Below are 21,678 nucleotides of genomic sequence, written 5' to 3'. Positions count from 1 at the left end.
GAATCATCCCACCATTGCAAATTGTTAAGTTACCATAGAGTAATATGGAGGCCCTCATAAACAGGTCATTTTGGGCAAGAAGTCCTAAAAGTGCTTAGAATAGACTAGAGGAACATTTGAACATCTACAGTTCCCTGACAACTGAGCAACATGCATCTGCTGATGAAGACAGTGATACAGTCAAAAGCTCCAGAACAAGTGAGTTAGTTGACCTTCACTTTGGATATGTCGGCTGCTATTTCCCAGGTCAAGAATGAACTGTCAGGCTTAGAGGCCATTTCTTGCATGGTTATTGCTCATTATGTCAGCAGAGGTCAGAATTGTAAAACTTAACAAAATATGGGGCAATGTGTGTGTGTGGAATTCAAGATGGACATTTGAAGTTAAATAAAGCTACTACAATGGTTTCTTTTTTATCTGTTGAACTTCTGGAAAGACACTAAATGTGTGCAACATTAATATCTTCTTAGGAAAAATGATTACAGCTAGTGCAGACGTACTGAGATCTTTTACTTAAAATGTGAAAATAGCACCACACTGTGAGGATACCCAAGTAAAGGTCCTGCATTGATAGTTTTACAGGTTTTAGCAGCAAAATGTACTCAAGTAACAAAAGTTGAAGTACTCATTAGGTGACAGAATGGCCCCGGTCAGAATGTTAAAGTATAGTATATCGTTATTTTTACTGACCCATTATGGTGTAAGCGCCATCCTATATACTATTTTGCTTTTAGACAGTTTAAATTCAAACAACACAACGTTTTTTATAAGCTGATTTTACATTTTTTTAATAAAAATATTTCATGTTCAATCTGACTAGCACTTTAGCTGTAAAATAAATGTTGTGGAGTATGAATGTAAGGTAGCCTAGTGTAAAATGGAAATAGGCTACTCAAACAAAATACAAATACCTTTTAACTGTACCTAAATACAGTAGTAGGCTTATAGTTACTTTTCACCACTGTTTATATTCCTGATCTGCTACTACAAGTAGTAACAGTCTTATGTGAAAATCCACATTGTATTGTTTGTTAAATAAATATTAAGAGAATATGATATAATAATGCAAAAAAAGTACTGTGAATGTAAATTCATAAAGTAGCCTAATTAAGTCCTGGAAACCCAGGTCGAATGAAATAAATTCTTAGATCATTCACAGTTAGAGAAAAGTGACCACCCTCACATGTGCACTGCTTCCTTCGCTTCCTCCAAATGTCCCTGGATTGGCCTCTTGCTCCCCACGCCTTGTGGGCCGTGGACGAGATCATATAAATGCGCCACAGTCAGCTGTGTTGGTGGACCGAGGGGCAGACAGAAAACAACTGCGCGCAGGCAACATGACTTCATCAGTGTGGGGACTGCTCGGTTTCATTGGCATCCTGGTATCGGGAACTCTGGGAACTTTCCCCCAGTTTGGGTCACACGACCGGCAGATTCACTCAATTAGGCCTTTAAGCGCGTCCCCGCAAGTCCCCCCGAGGGTCAACCAGCGTTTCGGAGATATCAAATCTATTGAGCAAACCTCTGACGAAGAACCAAGTTCTGAAAGTTTTCAAGAGGTCCAGCTGGGTGATTATGGTGTCCGAGGCTTCCAGCAGCCGCAGCAGGGGGCCCGACCAGGTGCCAGCAGCTACCAGAATCAGGGGAGACGGAGAACTGAGGACGGAGGTTGGTTGGTTGGTGTTTGTGGCCTTATGGAGTAAGCTCTTTTTCAGTATCCATCCACCTGCTGTGGATGCGTGCAGAAACCTTCTAATTTGCTTCACGTGCTTTTGTCATGGTTTGTACAAGCTTTTAAATTCGGGCATAATGAAATGTAAAATATTATATTTTAACATACCAGGTTGTGTACCTGGGTAACTGCTTTGATATAAACATGAACAGTCCAGTCACAGAGATAAGCATAAAGCATAAATAACCTGTGATCTCTGAAAAAAACAGGTTTTTCAACAACACTATTCTGAAAGTGCTTTCAGAATCCAGAAGTCTATTCTGTGGATTTATAAAAACAACAAACCGATTTGGCTACTATCCCATTTGTCAATTTGCTACTATTATTCCTACTCAGAAATGACATAATGTCATTGTTCTTTCTGTAATAGGGTATGCAAGTAATACACATTGCTTTGTTGTCATTGTGTACGAAAATATAAAAAATATAAAACATCGTTTTTTATTTTCTGATGATAAGATGCTTAGCTCTGTGTGTAGATTTGAATGGTAATACACCAGATGCACAAATTGGGGCAAAGTTAAAATTAACTTATTATTTTCCACAGTCATAACTGAAATATCAAAGTACCAGTTGTGTATACATAAATATATTGTATAGTAATTAGTTAAAAAAAATTGACCAGGCTATATAGTATAACTTAGGCAATATAATTGCATCTGTAAATGTGCAGTAAAGTATATTACAGTATACTGCAGGTCTTCAACAAAAGCCCAAATGGCATGACGTTTTCCCTTCTGTGATATTTACATTGAAAAGGTATTATTAAGCTAATAATCATGTATGCATGCCCGTCATGCTGCACCTCATTTTGCTCAAGTTAAACTAAAGTAATCACTGCTGCTGTCCCCTCTGCCTTTTCCCTCTCCCTTGGCAAAGCTGGTGGCACTAATTCCAGGTTTTATCGCTATCAGCCCCCCCATCACCAGACGCTCTCACAGCTGCAACACACAGCTGCACCATTTGCATCCTGGCAGCCTGCTCGAGACTCGAGTGGCTCTCCTACATCCATCAGAACTGCCGCAGGTACTTAACTTTGGCCACAACTAACACTTCCAAAAGAAAAATGAGGTGTCATGGACAGTCTTCTCTGGCAGATTACACACATCAAATGCGCAAAACTAATATATTTGTTTTGTGAAGTTTGTTTCACATCTATTAGGGTGAAAATATTAATATTTTTCTGATACAACAGGTTCAAAATGTTTTGGAACTCATGGAACTTCAGTTCCTGGGCAAAGTTTGTTTAATCCTACTGTAGTTTCATTACAATATTATTTATTTTGCCTAGGTGTAATGGTCATAGTGGTAATAGTGAATACCAGGAGAAAAGGTTGATTATTGTTTATTACGGGATTTGATTGTGATTTCCAAGGGCGTCACTTTGTGTTGAAAAGTGGTGGGGACATTGTGGCTTAGATTAGGGGCTCTGCTAATGAGACGTGGCGATACACAATAACGGATCGACAAGAACGAGATGAGAATTTAACACTGTTTTGAAGACATCTTCAATGCTGAAATAGGACGGGGTCCTCCTCTAGAACGTTTTGAGCATTAAACACTAAATTTCCTGCCTTCTGGTGAAATTTTCTGCACCAATTTATGGTGATTTTTTTATTTATGTAAAGGGAAGTACAAAGATCAGGCAGATGACAATTCAAAATCAAAAATTGTAATGGAATATAATGCAGTCAGGCTATCAGGCAGTCTGTATTGCTTTCAGATATGAATTCTCCTGCAGATCAACTTTTCTCATTAATTACATTCCTGCTGATTCAACATACATACAGGCGTGTTTTAGTCATCCCTCCTCTTTTGTCATGTTCACGGGCCAAAAAGAAAATTGTGTCCAGAAGTTGTTAAAGTTATCGATTGGTGCATGCACATCTTTGTGTCACTCTATAATCAGTTGTAATAAAATACTTTTTTTAGCTTAAGTTACTTGGGCAATGCAGATTTGTTTCTTTTTGCAATTGCATTGCATATATTCGTATTGTGCAACTAAAGCTTTCTTGAAGCATTTTCATTTGATATTTAACATTTCTTTATACAAGCTATTTTTCAGCATCCCCAGTGTAAATGACATCTATACTGATTTTCCATTTATAGCATATGCTTGTATTCAGTCCATAGTACACTGGTGTTTTTGTGCAACTGGTACAGTGTTTGTGTACAAATGCATGCTATAGGAGAACACCAGGAGATTTATATTCTCACAAACTGTGAGAGACGTAGCACTGTATCTTAAATCCAAAAACAATGGAAAATACACTTAAACATCCATTTAAAACATGCTTTCTGTTTTTGTACAGCAACAAGGTCTAACTGCAGAAATCGGCCCATAGACTTGGTCTTCATTATAGACAGCTCCCGCAGTGTACGACCTGCTGAGTTTGAAAAGGCCAAGGAGTTCCTGCAAGACATGGTGGACAGCTTGGAGATCGGCCCAGATGCCACACGAGTCGCCTTAGTCAATTATGCCAGCACAGTGCAGATTGAGTTTCTACTGAAGACATATTTTGACAAGTCTGGCCTGAAGCAGGCGCTGGCCCGTGTTGAGCCCCTCGCTTCAGGCACCATGACAGGCCTGGCCATCAAGACTGCCATGGAGAAAGCTTTCACTGCAGAGGCAGGGTCCCGAGCTGGCTCCATGAACATCGCCAAAGTAGCCATCATAGTGACCGACGGGAGGCCCCAGGACAAGGTAGAGGATGTATCAGCAGCAGCTCGGTCATCTGGGATCGAGATCTACGCAGTGGGAGTAGACAGAGCTGATTTGATGTCCCTCCGCCTCATGGCCAGCCACCCATATGATGACCATGTCTTTTATGTGGAGACCTATGGTGTCATAGAGAAGCTCACTTCCAAATTTAGGGAAACCTTGTGTGGTAAGGATGATGAGAATGCGAGTGCGGATATTCCATTAGATGGCGGAATTGATGTTTATGGACTAGGCCTAGATGGCAGAAAAAACGGTATGTCAGACCCGTCCTTGAAATGTCACCTGTGATCATATGGGCAGCACCATAGAGGGACTCTCCATTCTAAAGTCACTAGTCCTCTTCTTTTGTCTTAAGAACTAGGGCATGGTAACCAGTGAATTACCACCACTTGTTGTGTTTGATTTTCCACAAACTGTGTTCACTAACTGTTGCCGTGCAGATGGTGATAATAAGTGGAATGCAGTCAACATCAAACAGGTATTATAAGTAATGTACTAACCAACTTAAAGAAGAAGACAGACACTAGTTGATCTGCCAATTCAGAGCAAATTCTTTAAAATGGTTGAAACCCTTATATGATGCTGCCTTTACTTTTCACAGGGAGCGCACTGCTCTTTTTATTCTGCGTTGCATCTTGCGCCTTATGCCGTTTGCCCTGCTCAGTTACCTGTAGACATGCTAAGCTGCCAGGTCCACAGTTTGGGCTTTGCAATCTGTGACACAACATTAACGGCCACTCATTCTGCAACTGAAATTCAGCTTGCGCTAAATTTGCCTACGTATTTGAGTGGAAATGTTTAGAATTTCAGAAACTTAAAAAAAAACAGGTTTTTATAATTGTTTGATTAGCCTCTAAATGCACATCATTAGATGAGAAGATTGATACCACTCTAATATCTGTTAATATATCTGTTCAATATGAAGCTGGAGCCAGCAGCAAGCTAACTTAGCAAGGATAAATAATGGAAACTGGGTAGTATAATAGTTAAAATGTTAAATTTCATTTGTTTGATCCGTATAAAAAAATTTACAATTTGCAAGAACAAGTTTCACAGTTGCTGGACTATTTCTTGGCTGACTTCTGGGTGTCTCTGTCAGTTGCCTGGCAACCTCACTGTGACAACAAGATTCCAGGAAGAAAACATGTCAAACTGTTCATATAAACAAAGCACTACATGTAATAGAGTGAAGAATGTTTACGTGTTTAAACATAATATTTATATTTAATGTAGTAGGCCTACTTAATGCTTAAGGCTACAGGAATGCTTGATCCAGCCCAAATGCTTATTGCCATGATACATTTAGGTGATATCAGAACATGGAAAATAAAAACTTGGTGCTTAGTTTTTACAATAAAAGTTTAATTCGTACGGAGTCCCCAAAAGGTCAGTGAGATTTTATTCTGAACAGCTTTTGCGCTCTCTCCCAAAAAGTTTAGCATTTTCTCGAAATAAGTTTTGTGTTCACTCCCAATTCTTTTGCAGTCCTTGGCAATATGTTGCATTATCTCGCAGTGCATTTTAAAACAGAACCATATAGACTTGAAGTGTAAAAATATGCTTTAGGTCCTGTTTACATGCGAGTAAAACATTAGTGTCCGGTGCAGACAGCTGGATGGATTAAAATATCTGTTCCGCTGGACGGACAACAGAAAAACGCGACTGAAATGCCACATGTGTAGACACGCTGGAACAATAGACACAGCTACGTATCCGTATCCTTAGCAACATTTCAGAGAATGTAAAACACTCTTGGGAAACCAAAAGCAATACCAAATGTATTGCAAGGTAATGCAGAAGTATTTCATTTAGAAAAATTCCCATCCTGACCTCTTGACGGCTCAGTACCTTTGAGTAACTGTCCACGAGTGAAACATTTATTTATTTAAGAGTGTGACCTTTTAATTTCTCTTTTCCGACTTCTGGTACCACCCAAACTAACAAGGTAACTGCTAAGGTTACCCATGCTATTCATGCAGATTTCTCCGTCGAACTTATCACACACTGGGCTTAAAATTATGACTGACTTCCAGCCCTGCAAATTCAAAATTCATTGTTTTTGAATGACATCTTGAACCTGAGTTTGTGAGTTCAGCCAACCTCTGTGTATCACTGAGACCAACTTCTGTCTCCCCACAACAATGACATCACTACTAAAGACATGCAATTATTATGACGGAAGTGTTTCCTTCAGAACATTTTGTGTTTGCATGGTCTGAACTAAAAATAGATACAAAATTAATTCACTCTTGTATCACTATATTTAAAGCACAGATATTAAGCAAACTAACCTGCATGTGGCTTTGTAGAATTAAAAACAATTAATCAATACCTACTTACACCTCACCAACACAAAAGGAATAACACAAAGTGATTGATTTTACTAGGCTTAAGCCAATCAGACATTGGAGTGTTTCTTTTCAGGTTTGGATCCATGTGCTCAGGGACACAATTGCCAGCACATTTGTGTCAACAATGGCAACTCATACAACTGCAAATGTCGTGCGGGCTATGTCTTGAACACGGACAAGAAAACATGCTCACGTAAGAATCTTTATCTTTGTCTTAATGGTTTTTGTCCAAATGTCTGTCACAAAATCTCACTGTGTTTTTAGAGGATTCGTTATCTGAAAACACCTGCTGAAAAAGACAATTTTGTTTTAAAGAAATAAAAAATATATATTTGGGATTGGATGGGAAAAGCCGTATTAGAGGTATAAATATCTAACTTTTAAAATCTTTGTCAGAACTTTGAACATTGGAAATCCAAGTTCATAAGCTTTTGAAGCACTCTATGGACATCAGTTAGTTCCGCACGTTGTGCTGTGGACACACTGCATACCATCTCTTGTTACTAATGTTTTGGGTTGCCCTAAATAGATTAGGGCTGACACTATTCAGTACAAATTAAATGAGCAGGACATGATGACGGCCTAGTTTTGAAGACCCTGCTCTAAACTGAATCCAAGACTATGTCAGTCAGATGTGGGAGTGTCTCTTTTCAGGTTCAGATACATGTTCCCAGAGACATGACTGCCAGCACATTTGTATCAGCAATGGTGACTCATACACCTGCAAGTGTCGGGTGGGATACGTGTTGAATGCAGACCAGAAAACATGCTCACGTAAGATCATACATTTTCTCAAATTTCTCTGATTTTAATTTTAGCTTTTGAGACAACTATATTTGTTGTTTGTTTTGAACCTGGAAATATGTTCATTGCTTGCTGCCAACTTTTGTCATGAGATGTCAGTTACATGTGTCTCATTTCAGGTTCTACTTCATGTTCCCATGGACATGATTGCCAGCACATTTGTGAAAACAATGTTGACTCGTACATCTGCAAGTGTCGTGTGGGATATAAGTTAAATGCAGACCAGAAAACATGCTCACGTAAGAACTTGGACCTTATGATATGCATGGCTTAGTGCAGTATCACTGGTTAACTAAAGATTTTTAGAAATGCTTGGTTAAAGGCAGAAAAAGGCTTAAAGCATTTGGCGAACGCATCACATTTTTTTTTCAATCAATGCTTGTCTTTCCTGATGGTGGAAGTGTTAGCTCTGGAAGTGTCTGTTTTCAGGTTTGGAAACATGCGACCAGGGACATAACTGCCAGCATATTTGTATCACAAAGGGTGATTCATACCTTTGCATGTGCCGTGAAGGATATGTGTTAAATCCAGACCAGGAAACATGCTCACGTAAGAACCAGATTTTGACATATACATTTTATATGCATGTCGGAATTCAGTGTTTTGGTTTTCACTCAAAGTCTGTTTTCTACTTGAGGAAATGTTTTAGAATGAATTTTCTGGAGCATTCAAAATACCTGAACCTATTGGTGTTTGCAGCCAAAAGTTTGTTTTGGACGGAAAAAGTTGGTGAAACACTGATGTAGGCTATGTGGACCCACATAAATCAATAGGTTGTGGGTTGTTCTAAGGATTAGGAAGTAAGAATTCAATTTATTTTGAATGATCAGGAAGTTGGGAGACTGAGACTGATGCGCCTACAGGTATAGAGCACCTGGCCATGACTTAAACTATGAATTGACTGGTGAAGCTTTAATTAAGCCAGTGTGGATGTCTCTTTTCAGGTTTGGATTCATGTTCCCAGGGACATGACTGCCAGCATATTTGTGTCAGCAATGATAATTCGTACATCTGCAAATGTCAAGTGGGATACGTGTTGAACGCAGACCAGAAAACGTGTTCACGTAAGAACCTGGGCTTTATCATGAGATTTGATATGCATGTCATAGCGCTGTCTGTGGTTAACTACAATTTTGACTGTTGTATATACTTGAATAAATGCAGAAAGAGACATTGAGCATTTGGCCATGGCCTTTTTATATTTTTAAATCAATTTTGGCAATCATATAATTCACCAAGGAAGTTAGCTTTGGATTTTAGCTGTGGATTATGTACTTTAGAGCCAAAAAAAATCTAAATTATCCTGTTAGCAATTGTCTAAAGGAAGATCTGCAAAGTTGAACCCTAGTTAAAGCCCACTTAAAGGGAGATGTGCAAGTGTATGAAATGCAACTGACTCAGGGCTCCTTGGCTGATGTAGTTAGACTAGTTGGTTAGATGTGAAAGTGTTTCTTTTCAGGTTCAGATGCATGTGCCCATGGACATGACTGCCAACATATTTGTGTCAGCAATAATGACTCGTACATCTGCACATGTCAAGAGGGATATGTGTTGAATGCAGACCAGAAAACATGCTCACGTAAGAACCACAATATTTTTCCTAGATTTGTTGTCTGTCTTTTGGTCAGTTCCTATGTGTTTTGCACGATTAAAGGTTTCTATATACCAGACATAGCAAAATATGGCTCTTTCTACGGTGGACACCTCTTAGCTTGTTTATCTGAACGGTAAAAGTAATAATTGCCAATCAAATGCTCTACAATAAGTAGAACAATGAGGGCTTCATGTCATGTGGGAGTTTTTTCTTTTCAGGTTTGGACTCATGTTCCCAGGGACATGACTGCCAGCATATTTGTGTCAACACTGATCATTCGTACATCTGCAAATGTCGAATGGGATATGTTTTGAATGCAGACCAGAAAACATGCCAACTTAAGAACCTGGACATTTCAGGTAGACTTTATGTTTATATCATGTTTTTTTTTTTTTAAACAAAATCTGTAGAAACACATTGGCTTGGCTCTTTTCCCAGTCTTTTTGTTGTTGAAGTATTCTTGGTGCCACCACAGCAGCTATTGAAAGGAACTGACCTTAAGGCTTTTCTACACTGGCTTCTGCTCCAGTTATGGCAGATGCTACTTGGGTTCGGGTTATTCTGAAAAGTGGGAAGTAAATGCTCAGTTCAGCTTGAATTTGTAAAGGGTCAGGCACAGATCAGCAACAGTGTGAGCAGTGTACAAGTTGGTTGTTGTTGAGACAGTTACATGTAGAATTGTCTCTTTTCAGAATTGGATACGTGTGTCCAGGGAAATGACTGCGACCATATTTGTGTCAAAAATGCCGACTCTTACCTTTGTATGTGTCACGAGGGATATGTGTTGAATGCAGACCAGAAAACATGCTCACGTAAGGACCCTTACAAATAGCTTTCACGTCCATCGCTTGGTGCAGTGTCCCTAAGTTCATTATTATTGGTACCTGAGTAAATGTAGAACCCATTCTGTGGAGCACAGCACTGCAGCATGTATGCAGCAGTCAATATTGAGTTTATTTGAAAGAGCATAAAATTAGGAAACTGGGAGTGATGCACAGAGAGTGTGAGCAAATGGCCCTGAATTATAAATTTGAATGGCCCATTAACATCTCAGCTATGATTTGCTTGACTGATGTAATTCGACTGAGTGTGCTTCATTTGGGAGTGTCTGTTTTCAGGTTCAACTACATGTGCCCAGGGAAATGACTGCCAGCATGTTTGTGTAAACACTGATGATTCTTACATCTGCAAGTGTCATTTGGGATATGTATTGAATGCTGACCAGAAAACATGCTCACGTAAGCAACTTTACCCTTTAATTAGATTTGGAGTGTATGTTTTTATGAAGTGTCTATATCTGCAAGCATTTATTGGATTTTAACTGCAGACCAGAAAACATGCCTTGTGAGATTTGATATGCATGTCTTAGGGCAGCGTCTTTGGTTTATGACAATCATTACTTCAGTACTTGATCAAATACAGAAACCACCAGGTCTTGCTGTTTGAAAGACACGTTGTAATGTGGACTGTAATTGTGAAGGACCAGAAATTGTTGAGGTAGAGTGCAGACTTTCTTTATGCCTGTTGTGACTAATATTACACTTTGCTCTTAAAACTTTCACACAGTCAGCTGTTGAGCTCAGCCTAAATAACTCAGAGACTTGGGAGACTTGATTGATACAGAAAGAGGAACAAAATGAAACCACAGCTAGCATCAGTAGTAAAAGGAACAATGGCCAGACTGATGCTACAACAGTCCAGGCTCTTCTTAACTGATGTCATGAGATGTCAGTTACATGTGTCTCATTTCAGGTTCTACTTCATGTTCCCATGGACATGATTGCCAGCACATTTGTGAAAACAATGTTGACTCGTACATCTGCAAGTGTCGTGTGGGATATAAGTTAAATGCAGACCAGAAAACATGCTCACGTAAGAACTTAGACCTTATGATATGCATGGCTTAGTGCAGTATCACTGGTTAACTAAAGATTTTTAGAAATGCTTGGTTAAAGGCAGAAAAAGGCTTAAAGCATTTGGCGAACGCATCACATTTTTTTTCAATCAATGCTTGTCTTTCCTGATGGTGGAAGTGTTAGCTCTGGAAGTGTCTGTTTTCAGGTTTGGAAACATGCGACCAGGGACATAACTGCCAGCATATTTGTATCACAAAGGGTGATTCATACCTTTGCATGTGCCGTGAAGGATATGTGTTAAATCCAGACCAGGAAACATGCTCACGTAAGAACCAGATTTTGACATATACATTTTATATGCATGTCGGAATTCAGTGTTTTGGTTTTCACTCAAAGTCTGTTTTCTACTTGAGGAAATGTTTTAGAATGAATTTTCTGGAGCATTCAAAATACCTGAACCTATTGGTGTTTGCAGCCAAAAGTTTGTTTTGGACGGAAAAAGTTGGTGAAACACTGATGTAGGCTATGTGGACCCACATAAATCAATAGGTTGTGGGTTGTTCTAAGGATTAGGAAGTAAAAATTTTGAATGATCAGGAAGTTGGGAGACTGAGACTGATGCGCCTACAGGTATAGAGCACATGGCCATGACTTAAACTATGAATTGACTGGTGAAGCTTTAATTAAGTCAGTGTGGATGTCTCTTTTCAGGTTTGGATTCATGTTCCCAGGGACATGACTGCCAGCATATTTGTGTCAGCAATGATAATTCGTACATCTGCAAATGTCAAGTGGGATACGTGTTGAACGCAGACCAGAAAACGTGTTCACGTAAGAACCTGGGCTTTATCATGAGATTTGATATGCATGTCATAGCGCACTGTCTGTGGTTAACTACAATTTTGACTGTTGTATATACTTGAATAAATGCAGAAAGAGACATTGAGCATTTGGCCATGGCCTTTTTATATTTTTAAATCAATTTTGGCAATCATATAATTCACCAAGGAAGTTAGCTTTGGATTTTAGCTGTGGAAGTTCTCTTTTCAGGTTCAGATGCATGTACCCAGGGACATGACTGCCAACATATTTGTGTCAAAGATGGCGATTCTCACCTTTGCATATGTCATGAGGGTTATGTGTTGAATGCAGACCAGAAAACATGCTCACGTAAGCACCTGAATTTTAACTGTATACTGTGTTTGATATGCATGCTCTTGTACAAAGTGAATAGTGAACGTGTTTTGAACGAGCAGCAAGTGGGGCTGAGTAATGCACATTTGGAGTACCTACTGATCACTAAAAAGTGGAAATGGAACGGTGGAGTGGAATGTGTGGATTTCATACTAGAAATACCCCTTTGTTTGTTAGTGCTCCTGGCTGTTGTAACAGCAGTCGGTACAGTCGTTAGAGTCACCTGAGTCCAGATGTGAGTGTTTGGTAAATCTCCTGGGATGAAAGGACAGTATTGTCGTTGGGGGATAAATGTGTTGCAGGCCTCCTCCCCATGTTAAGTGATGGTCTCTCCTATTTGATGTAGATGGTTTCCTTCACTCCTCCTCTTTCAAACCTCTCTTACCTATCCAAAATATATACATCGTTGTTCTCGAAACGAGTGTCCCCTGTCCTTCGGGTGTAGGTAAACTGCTGAGTCATGACCTGAGGAATTGGCCCTTCTGTGTTGGGCCATGCGTTTGTCTAATGGTTGTTTACTTTCCCCGATATATAGGTCACTGCACTGGACAGCGTACACTAGATTGGTTTCTTGTGCTTGGGTGTGCAGTCTTTTGGGTGGACTGACTGTCTTAACATAGTGCTGGTGTTCTTCATAGATCCCGTGGCTGTTTCCCCAAAAGGTCCAGTTTGACGATCCACAAGCTTTAAGTGCATCCTTGAGGTGTTAATGTTCCTTCTGCTGGGCCTTGGCACTTGTTGGTCTGTTATAAGCTCAGTGGTCTCAATAACCCCTAGCTTATGCTCCAGTGGGTGGTTAGTCAGAGAGTTAAGTATTGGTCTGTGTGTGGGTTTCCTGTAAACTCCTATGTAGAATCTTCTGTCCTCTTCATTGTGTACGGCACAGTCCAAGAAGGCCAAACTGTTGTTCCCCTCGTGTGAACTTGACATTACTGTCCACTGAGTTGATGTGTTCTGTAAAGGTTTGCACTTACTGGGTTTTAATTTTGACCCATGTGTCATCCACATATCTGTACCATTGCCGTGGTGCTGTTCCTCTGAAAGAGTTCAGAGCTCTGCATATTACTTCTTGTAGATGTTGGCCATGATAGGTGATACTGGTGAGCCCACGGCACAGCCATGTAGTCTGTAGAATCCCCAGTTGTATTAGAAATAGGTGGTGTTCAAGCAAAGGTTTAGCCGCTGATACCATCAACATGAGTCTTTCTGCTTCCGACACGTTGTTTTTGTTGTTGTTTGTTGTTAACACAGACCAGATAGGACAATGAAAGTCTGAGTTTCAAGTCCATGCCCTGGTACAAAATGAAGTGCTTACCTAAATTTTACAGAGGCCTTTTTCTAGATTATTAATAAAATCTTGGAGTATTGGGGTCTCTCTTTTTAAAATTGTATACCCGTGCCGAGGGACATGATGGAGATGGATTGTAGCATCAACTGTAATAGAAACAATGACCAGACAGAGGCTTCAACACTCCAAGCTCTGCTTAAATGATGCCATATCACATGTGGACATGTTTCTTTTCAGGTTCTGATCCATGTGCCCATGGACATGATTGCCAGCACATTTGTATAAACAGTGATGACTCGTACATCTGCAAGTGTCGAGTGGGATATATTTTGAATCCAGACAACAAAACATGCTCACGTAAGAAGTGTTTCTCTTCAGGTTCAGACAAATGTGCCCAGGGACATGACTGCCAACATATTTGTGTCAGCACTAATGACTCATTTGTGTTGGACCTCTCTAAAATATATTATTCTCTTCTTTGGTACAGTGTATTAGATTTGCTTCAAATCTCACTATGTTCTTTTCTGCTGTGAAACTGTAAAAAGATAAAAGGGTTGATTGGTGCAGCAGCTTTAAATGTTAAGGCTAGACTGTTGTGAGAACCCAAATGCAGGACACAGCACACTGAGTCAGATACTAGAGTTGAGAAGGATTTGTAAACACAATACTTGATAGTGAATGCCAGCAGTATATGATTCTGGGGAGGTTTGGGTTTGAGCTATGAGCCAGAGGAGAGCGCAGTACCAGGCAGGGAAGCAGATAGTTTAATCGGGCAGGGGACGTCCAGAGATCCAGAGAGTGAAGTCCAATCCCGATTAAGAGTCCAGAGATTCAGGGATAAGCAGTCAGGTTCCAAGGCAAACAGGAGCAGAGCAGAGGCAGGAGACGGGACCAGTCGTGGAGAACAGGAATTAGCCAAACTACAAAAAAAACACACACACAAAGCAGAATGCCAACGCTGGTGCAAGACTAACTAGGTAGCTGAGCCCACAATCTGGCAGTGTGTTGAGGCAGGAACCACATATTTGAAGCAGAACAGAGTAATGATGATGATTGGCAGCTGGACCAACTCCTGCACACCTGGCTCCACTGTAATCAATTGTACATACCATACACACCATAGATTTCATGATACTCCCGTTTAAAGGAAATTGGTCGGGGAGGGGGGTTCTCAACGGTCAAGAGCTTCTTGACTGATGGTGGTAGTCTAAGTCAGATGTGGAAGTGCTTCTTTCCAGGATTGGATGCATGTGCCCAGGGACATGATTGCCAGCAGATTTGTGTCAACAGTGATGACTCGTATCTCTGCAAGTGTCCTATGGGATATGTATTGAATGCTGACCGGAAAACATGCTCACGTAAGCACCTAATTTGTTTCAATATGCATATTTTGTGGCTGTGGTGTGATCCACCATCTCAGATATTCCACAAAGCACCATGCTTGGATCTTCAAAGCGTGGTCAGAGCACCAAAAGCTCCAACTGGAGAGTAGGAGGTGTTGAGGCAGTTTGTCTTGTGGACACACCTCATATCAACTCTTTTGAGACCAGTGTGTATAAGCAGGAGATTTAGAGACTGTGAATGTTGAAATGTATTGGTCACATGGCTAAGACATCCACTTCTTTTGAAGTGAAGTGTGTCCAAAGGCTCTGCAAAAAGCTAAGTGACTGTTTTTGAAGTCACTGAGGTGTGAGCTTTTCTTTTCAGGTTTGGAAGCATGTGCCCAGGGACATGACTGCCAGCACATTTGTGTCAACAATGGGAACTCCTATATCTGCAAGTGTCGAGTGGGATATGTGTTGAACATGGATCAGAAAACATGCTCACGTAAGAAAGTTCTTTGTTTCAAGTAAACATTGTTACAGTGACATCTGCAACAAGCACTGCTGTGGCACTTGTTATGCTAGACACATACTATCATGTTTTGGCAAGGGATACCATGATTATTAAAGGTGGGGTATGTGATTCCAGAGAAATCCAATACTATGACAAATACCATGATATAGAGTGAACAACGACACAGTTGCTGCTTAGAAGCTAACATGCAGAGATGGCAAGACAAGCAGTAAAACAAAACATAGTGTTCAGTAGCTTTATTGTATTGTACATTCACTATAGCCATCTTGATTCTATGACAGTGCCACATAGTGGTATAAAGTTGCACATATACAATATAAATGATGGAACACAACAGAGACAGTCCCAGAACCAGCACACCAGCTCCAGACAGCAATACTTACAACTGTCCTGCAGCAATAGCAAACATCACAACAACAGCATGTCTTGGCAAACTAGAAAGTAAGCTGAATGTCCATGTGCAAGCCATTTGACATGACCTGACACACAAACCATGGCTGATTTTTGTAGTATTATGTGGCTTGGTACGAGCCACTTTTTTTGTTTCCCATTTTCAGATAAGATTTTTTTCAGCACACACACAGAACGGACAGCTAGCAGACCGTGAGGAGATATTCTCTAAATTTGACAAAATGATGTGTATTGGATTAGAATACCGCGCCTTTAAGATAATGATAACCTAGATCTCCTTTACCATGATGTCTTAGACCAAGTCAGTTAAATGTGGTAGTGTCTCTTCACAGGTTCAGATGCGTGCGCTCAGGGACATGACTGCCAGCATATTTGTATCAACAATGGTGACACCTACAACTGCAAGTGTCGAGTGGGATACGTGTTGAATGCAGATCAGAAAACATGCTCACGTAAGGATTTTGTCAACGTACATAATGGTACCTGTATATTGAAACCTTGCAAAAGATTTTCCATAGTTTGAATCAGCTCTAGCCTCAGGAATGTGTCACGCAAGCCTCTTAAATTATTGGCTTGTTGAGTTCGGCTGAACTGAGAAAATTTGCCAGACTGGCACTAACTTAATAAAAAGTGTGGCATACATGGACATGGTTTTCATGGGTACTTGAAGGAACTATGAGCGTCCAAGTTTCGACAGCAGGCCAAGGGCCCCTTGAACACTCTTTCCTTGTGATACTTGAAGAGGCGTTATCAAAGACCAGTTGGACCATGTGCTTGACTTGACAAGAACCAATCGCAAACCATCTTAAAGTATGTAAGATGATTCAAGGTGAGATGCTAGTTTTACAAATGCTGTCTTTTTTGCTCTCTTACAATCCAATGTAGATATCCTCTATATTATATCATCTTTCACCCAGGCTTTGCCCTCTATAGGCTTGAGTAGTACTGAAATTTGCATTTGTGTGGTCTGCATATCAGGATGAGCCTAACCTTTAGTATGGAAGCTGGTCTGACTGTAAACAAGGACATATTGACTTCACTCTTAGACAATACCAGTCACTAGGACAATGTCCATATGGTGGTCCTTCTCTTACTTGGACTTATTGCAGCACCATGAGAGCAGGGCATCCACCATGCTATTACTGGCAACATGAACAGTCCAGAATGTAGGACATTATAGCGATGATGGTACTTTTCCAATGCTAAATCGATCAATCCGGACAATAGAGTGTGCTCTGTTGATATTCTGGCTCAGAAGGCAATACCAGGCGCCAGGAATTTAGCTCGTATCTTACCAGGTCAAATAGCTAAACTACCTTGCCTGTGATTTTGCCACAACCATAGGTGGTTCCATGGCTTCACCACTGGCTGTACCAGGCTTGGTATAACATGACAGCCCAACAGTAATGACACTACAGAGTCCTCCTTCCTTTGAAGGTGGCCAAAATTGTGGCAACAAAGAATGAGAGCCTGTTTCTCACTGGTCCCAAGAATGTGCCATGATTCATACAGTTCAATTGTATCAGGTTAGGGTTTGCTGTTAGCTAGAAGAATTTATTTTTATTTTTATTTAATGACAACAGGTTTAAGGATTGATATACTGTGTGTATGTATAACTATTGCATATGAATATTGAGTCTGGATATAACAAATTAGTTTAGTGTTACTGAAAAGATGAAGATAAGTAATTTTTCAACTTATTCTATATTATTCCAAAATTCTACCAGAACTGGAAACTGAAACTTAGTGGGAAGAAACACAAAGCATCACTAGTGAAAACAACACAGCCATGATATGTGGTTACATTTCACATTTTTGAGGTGCACACATCTAGCAATTGTGTATCCATGTTAAGACATTGCAACATCTCAATGGAGAACCATAAATTCCCAGCATAAATAAAATAGAATTATGTTTAAGGATTGTCACCCAATTCTTTGACAACAGGTCTGCAACCCTTCCACAAAAAACAGCCAATGCATTTGTCAATGCATATTGTATTGTTAAATAGAGTCAGCCTCCACAGACAAGAAAAATCTCTCACTAATTGTCTATACTCACATGTGTAAATTTCAGTGCATGCCTCCAGGTTGGTGTTTGGTCAATCCTATGACACTGATACAAGGCTTTGTGTATAGATTTAGGCCTACAATGCGTTAACCTATATTTTGATAACTACATACCTTTCACATCTGTCTTTTTGCATTCTTTAGTCATTGAGAAGTCTGCACTTGACTGCAACCAAAGCTACTGTGTCAACAAGCAATACTACTACTGATCCAGCCATTTACAGCACAGTTTACAGGAAATAAATGTGTGCTGTGCTGCTGGCTTAAGGAATGAGAGATTGCTAAAACAATGGAAGTTGTGGGTTGAGCCCACTGAGAACTTTGGACCAAGTAAAGGACCAGAACAAATTGGTTGTAATTGATTTGCCTGTTGTCTGCTGTGATTGTTTCTTTTTCAGTGAATTGGTATCGTATGTATATGTGAGTATACCGCTCAAACAATTATTAACGTGTTCTCTTTAAAGTAGTCACACCTGACCTCAGTTACTATGCACTCTTAGGTTGTGATTAACAAGCTGAAGTGATAAATTTTCTAATTTCACTCACAAAATAAAAATCATGGTTTTATCTGATCTCCGCTATCTTGTTGAATCAAAATCCATTATGCTCATGATTTTGTCAGCCGCAAAATATTTTCATATTGAACAACGACATCGGTTTATAAGGAAGTTGACCGTCGATCCACAAAGAGGAACATAAGATGGGCTGTGTTTTTTAGCTATATGGAGTACTGCAAAGATGATACACTGAACATTGTGAAACCACCACATGCTTTGACTTTTAACAATATTTTTCTGTTTCTTTCAGAGGAAATGAGAAGTGAAATAACCCAAGATGCCTGCATGTGTGAAGCTCAGATTGTGTTCCAGAAAAAAGTACAGTCAACCATTCAGGAGCTGAGCAGAAAGCATATCCTTTTGTGTGGAAGGCTTAGAGGGATCCATAGTTTGAATTTGATATAACATTTTAAAATTATTATTATTATATTATTATTATTAGAGATGCACCGAATGTTCGGCCACCAAAATTAATCGGCCAAAATAGCCAAAAAAAAAGCACTTTCGGCGTTTGGCCTAATAAGTCAAAAGATTGAAGAAATTTTACTGAACAATTACGCTGACATGTCGGCAGTGTGGAAGCATTTTAAAGTGTCAGAGAAAGACACAAAAATGACAGTTTGCAGACACTGTTCTGCTGAATTGTCTCCTAGCACATCCACTCCATCTGTGGCTGACTTTATAGAAAAGAACCGCTTTGAGTGTTTCTGTCACCATTTGGGAGAAGGTGATTAAGCTAGCCGCACCTATATTTGGAATGCAAGTGTATTCAAGCCTTTATGGTAAATGAACTGAAACGGACCAGTGCGAGCTGACAGGCAGGTTAGCGACTTTATCCTGATGTCTGTGAAGATTCTCAGTCATCCAGGTCATAGTTATCCAATGAAGGTTAAAGTCAAGGGCAACTGGACTTGGATGAAGATACTGGAAGACGTTTCGTCCCTCATCCAAAGGACTTCTGTTACAGCAATCAGGAACACTAACGAACCAGCAGTATCGACGATCCTGGCAAACGACCCCACTGATGTTAAATAGCTGAGTTTCCCTACCAGTCAGTCAGAACTGAAGAAGTCCTTTGGATGAGGGACGAAACGTCTTCCAGTATCCTCAACCAAGTCCAGTTGCCCTTGACTTTAACCTTCGTTGGATGGTTTATCCTGTCAGTTTCTCTCTTTACAAAGACAAGTGTTGCTGTATGAGAGTCCTACCTGAAGAGAGGATGTAAAGTATTCATGTTACGTGATACAAGAACCACATACAACATTATTTATCAAAATGGGTCGGACTTGATGAATTTTGTGTGAGGATACACATGTGACAATGTCCGCTTTTCAAAATAAGGCGTCTATGCAGTATGGAAAAAAGATTAATTGGATTATATTCACAGAAAGTATAAAACATATTACATGTGTCAATTAAAAGTAAAGGGACACATCTAATTTACTTTACCGGACCCTCTCGGGCCTCGGACCCATCCACCACAGTCTCTCCAAATCCTGTGGGAAACACTGAATAAAAAGCACATTTTGACTATTAAATTTATGAAATGGTAAAAAAAAATTAAAAACCTTCAGTATTCATTATTTGGGAAAGTTTTTCATTATATTCGGTTTCGGCTTCGACCAAGAATTTTCATTTCAGTACATCCCTATTTATTATGTGAGACATTTGCACTAGCTTGGGAAGCTGCTATAATCACTTTGTCGTATTTGTACATTTAATAACAGTAAGTTGAATCAGAATCTAAAGTTTGAGTGTCTTGATTTTTAATTTGTAGTCATTAATTTTTACAAATGCCCAGTGTCCCGATGAAATGGTAAACATCACATATACACCTTTAAATTCTATTTCCTTGACTGTCTGTTCACTTGATGAACTTTCAGACAAAGTAAACCTGATTGAGGACCAGCAGCAGTATTAAGAACAGCGATGAAGATTTCATAAGACATGTTCAGGACTAGCAGTGCATTTTTTTTTTTTTTGACCTGCTGAAGTCATCTTTTAATGTTTCAGTAAAAATGTCTAAGATGGTCTGCATGGTATTGATTACTAATGCAGTATACTTTTAGCATTACTGTTGTGGATTGTGCATTTTTCATTCACAACACTGTTACGTCTTTCAGTGAAGTCAGGTATAACTGTATTACTGGTGTAAATGTTTACATATACTTGTATTTTTTCCTCCTAACAGTGTAAGCCATTGAGTTGAGACTCAAACTACGTAAGATACTTTAGGAAGTTATAGAATTGATAGAAGTGCAAACTTTTAAAAATATATATGAAGAATTGTTCAACAGTTTACTTTCACAATGAATGTTTTTTTGTGGGAAACTGTTGTACCACATCGTTCTCCGAGAGCATTTCTTGGTCAGTGTACTTGTATTCTTGGTAGAACACAAAGCCGCCATCCATAACAACTAATCTCTTATACAACAAGAGCATTGTTGTTACCTATCTGATTGCAGCACTATTAAGTAGACCAAAAGAAAGCCTGATCCAGTTGGTCCTAGCAGTGTTATCTATAATCCTTTCCTTTGATACCTGAAATATTTCAAGAACTGTATTGCACAACACTGATTAGAAATTAATGTTTTGTTTGTAACAGATAGGTGTGATTGTTTTGGTAGGAGAGGGAAAACAGTTTAGGGAGTTCAAGGATGATTGGGCCATGATTTTCACACTTGGCAAGGCTTGGATCAAGACTTTCTTGTAGCAGTCCTGGCAATTAAAGTCTTTTTTTGATGCACTTAAGTTTTGAAACCGTGAGCTAAGATCAGTTAAAACAGTATTGTACAGTATTTTCTTCATACAACACACACATGCACTGTATTTTCTACTTCGTCATAGCCATGGAACACATGTGAAACAAAGTGAATTGGGTATTTGTGGTGGGAAACTGAGTTATGTGCATGACATATTTTGGTGCTCTTGTGATAGAAAGCAACTTGCCTGTGTATTTGTATTGGAAGTATAGTTGCACATAAATAAATATTCTGAAATAATGGATCCTATACATCTCTTTTGTGTATTGTGGGTTACACCAAAGGCATATTTAAAATTAATACAATTATTATACCATCCCAGAACAAATCTGTCCATCTTGGGAGTGACTTTGATACCTTCACTTGACTCACTTTTTGCAAAATTGTATTATAATTATATATAGGCTGTTTTTTTTTATGGTGGTCAGTTAGGTAGTGGGTCAACTACGTTTTCACAGCAGGCTTAAGTAAGTGCAAGACA

General features: G+C 39.5%; 1 protein-coding gene across 31 annotated transcripts; it reads left to right on the top strand.

Annotated features, from left to right (window-relative positions):
- The first annotated feature begins 1,290 nt into the window (after positions 1-1,290).
- On the top strand, positions 1,291-21,441 carry LOC119910586 (matrilin-2-like). Of its 31 annotated transcripts, none has more exons than XM_038729267.1 (22): positions 1,292-1,668; positions 2,612-2,758; positions 4,045-4,620; positions 6,879-6,998; positions 7,460-7,579; positions 7,729-7,848; positions 8,039-8,158; positions 8,554-8,673; positions 9,069-9,188; positions 9,422-9,562; positions 9,896-10,015; positions 10,322-10,441; positions 10,956-11,075; positions 11,265-11,384; positions 11,771-11,890; positions 12,110-12,229; positions 13,779-13,898; positions 14,780-14,899; positions 15,249-15,368; positions 16,142-16,261; positions 18,686-18,787; positions 20,304-21,441. In XM_038729267.1, the coding sequence occupies exons 1-22, from the start codon at positions 1,338-1,340 to the stop codon at positions 20,354-20,356; spliced, it is 3,270 nt and encodes a 1,089-aa protein (XP_038585195.1). In that variant the 5' UTR covers positions 1,292-1,337; the 3' UTR covers positions 20,357-21,441. The 31 variants fall into 31 exon arrangements, with proteins under 31 accessions (XP_038585204.1, XP_038585203.1, XP_038585200.1 ...); XM_038729266.1 differs by having other exon boundaries at positions 4,045-4,707; XM_038729276.1 differs by lacking the exon at positions 7,460-7,579 and having other exon boundaries at positions 1,291-1,668; positions 4,045-4,707.
- Positions 21,442-21,678: the final 237 nt, after the last annotated feature.

The sequence above is a fragment of the Micropterus salmoides genome, unplaced genomic scaffold (assembly GCF_014851395.1).
Source record: "Micropterus salmoides isolate LMB-PRFRI ecotype aquatic unplaced genomic scaffold, ASM1485139v1 Ms_hic_scaffold_19, whole genome shotgun sequence".
In the NCBI taxonomy this organism is placed as follows: domain Eukaryota; kingdom Metazoa; phylum Chordata; class Actinopteri; order Centrarchiformes; family Centrarchidae; genus Micropterus; species Micropterus salmoides.
The sequence above is the reverse complement of the archived record's forward strand: the minus strand, read 5'-3'. Positions and strand labels throughout refer to the sequence as shown.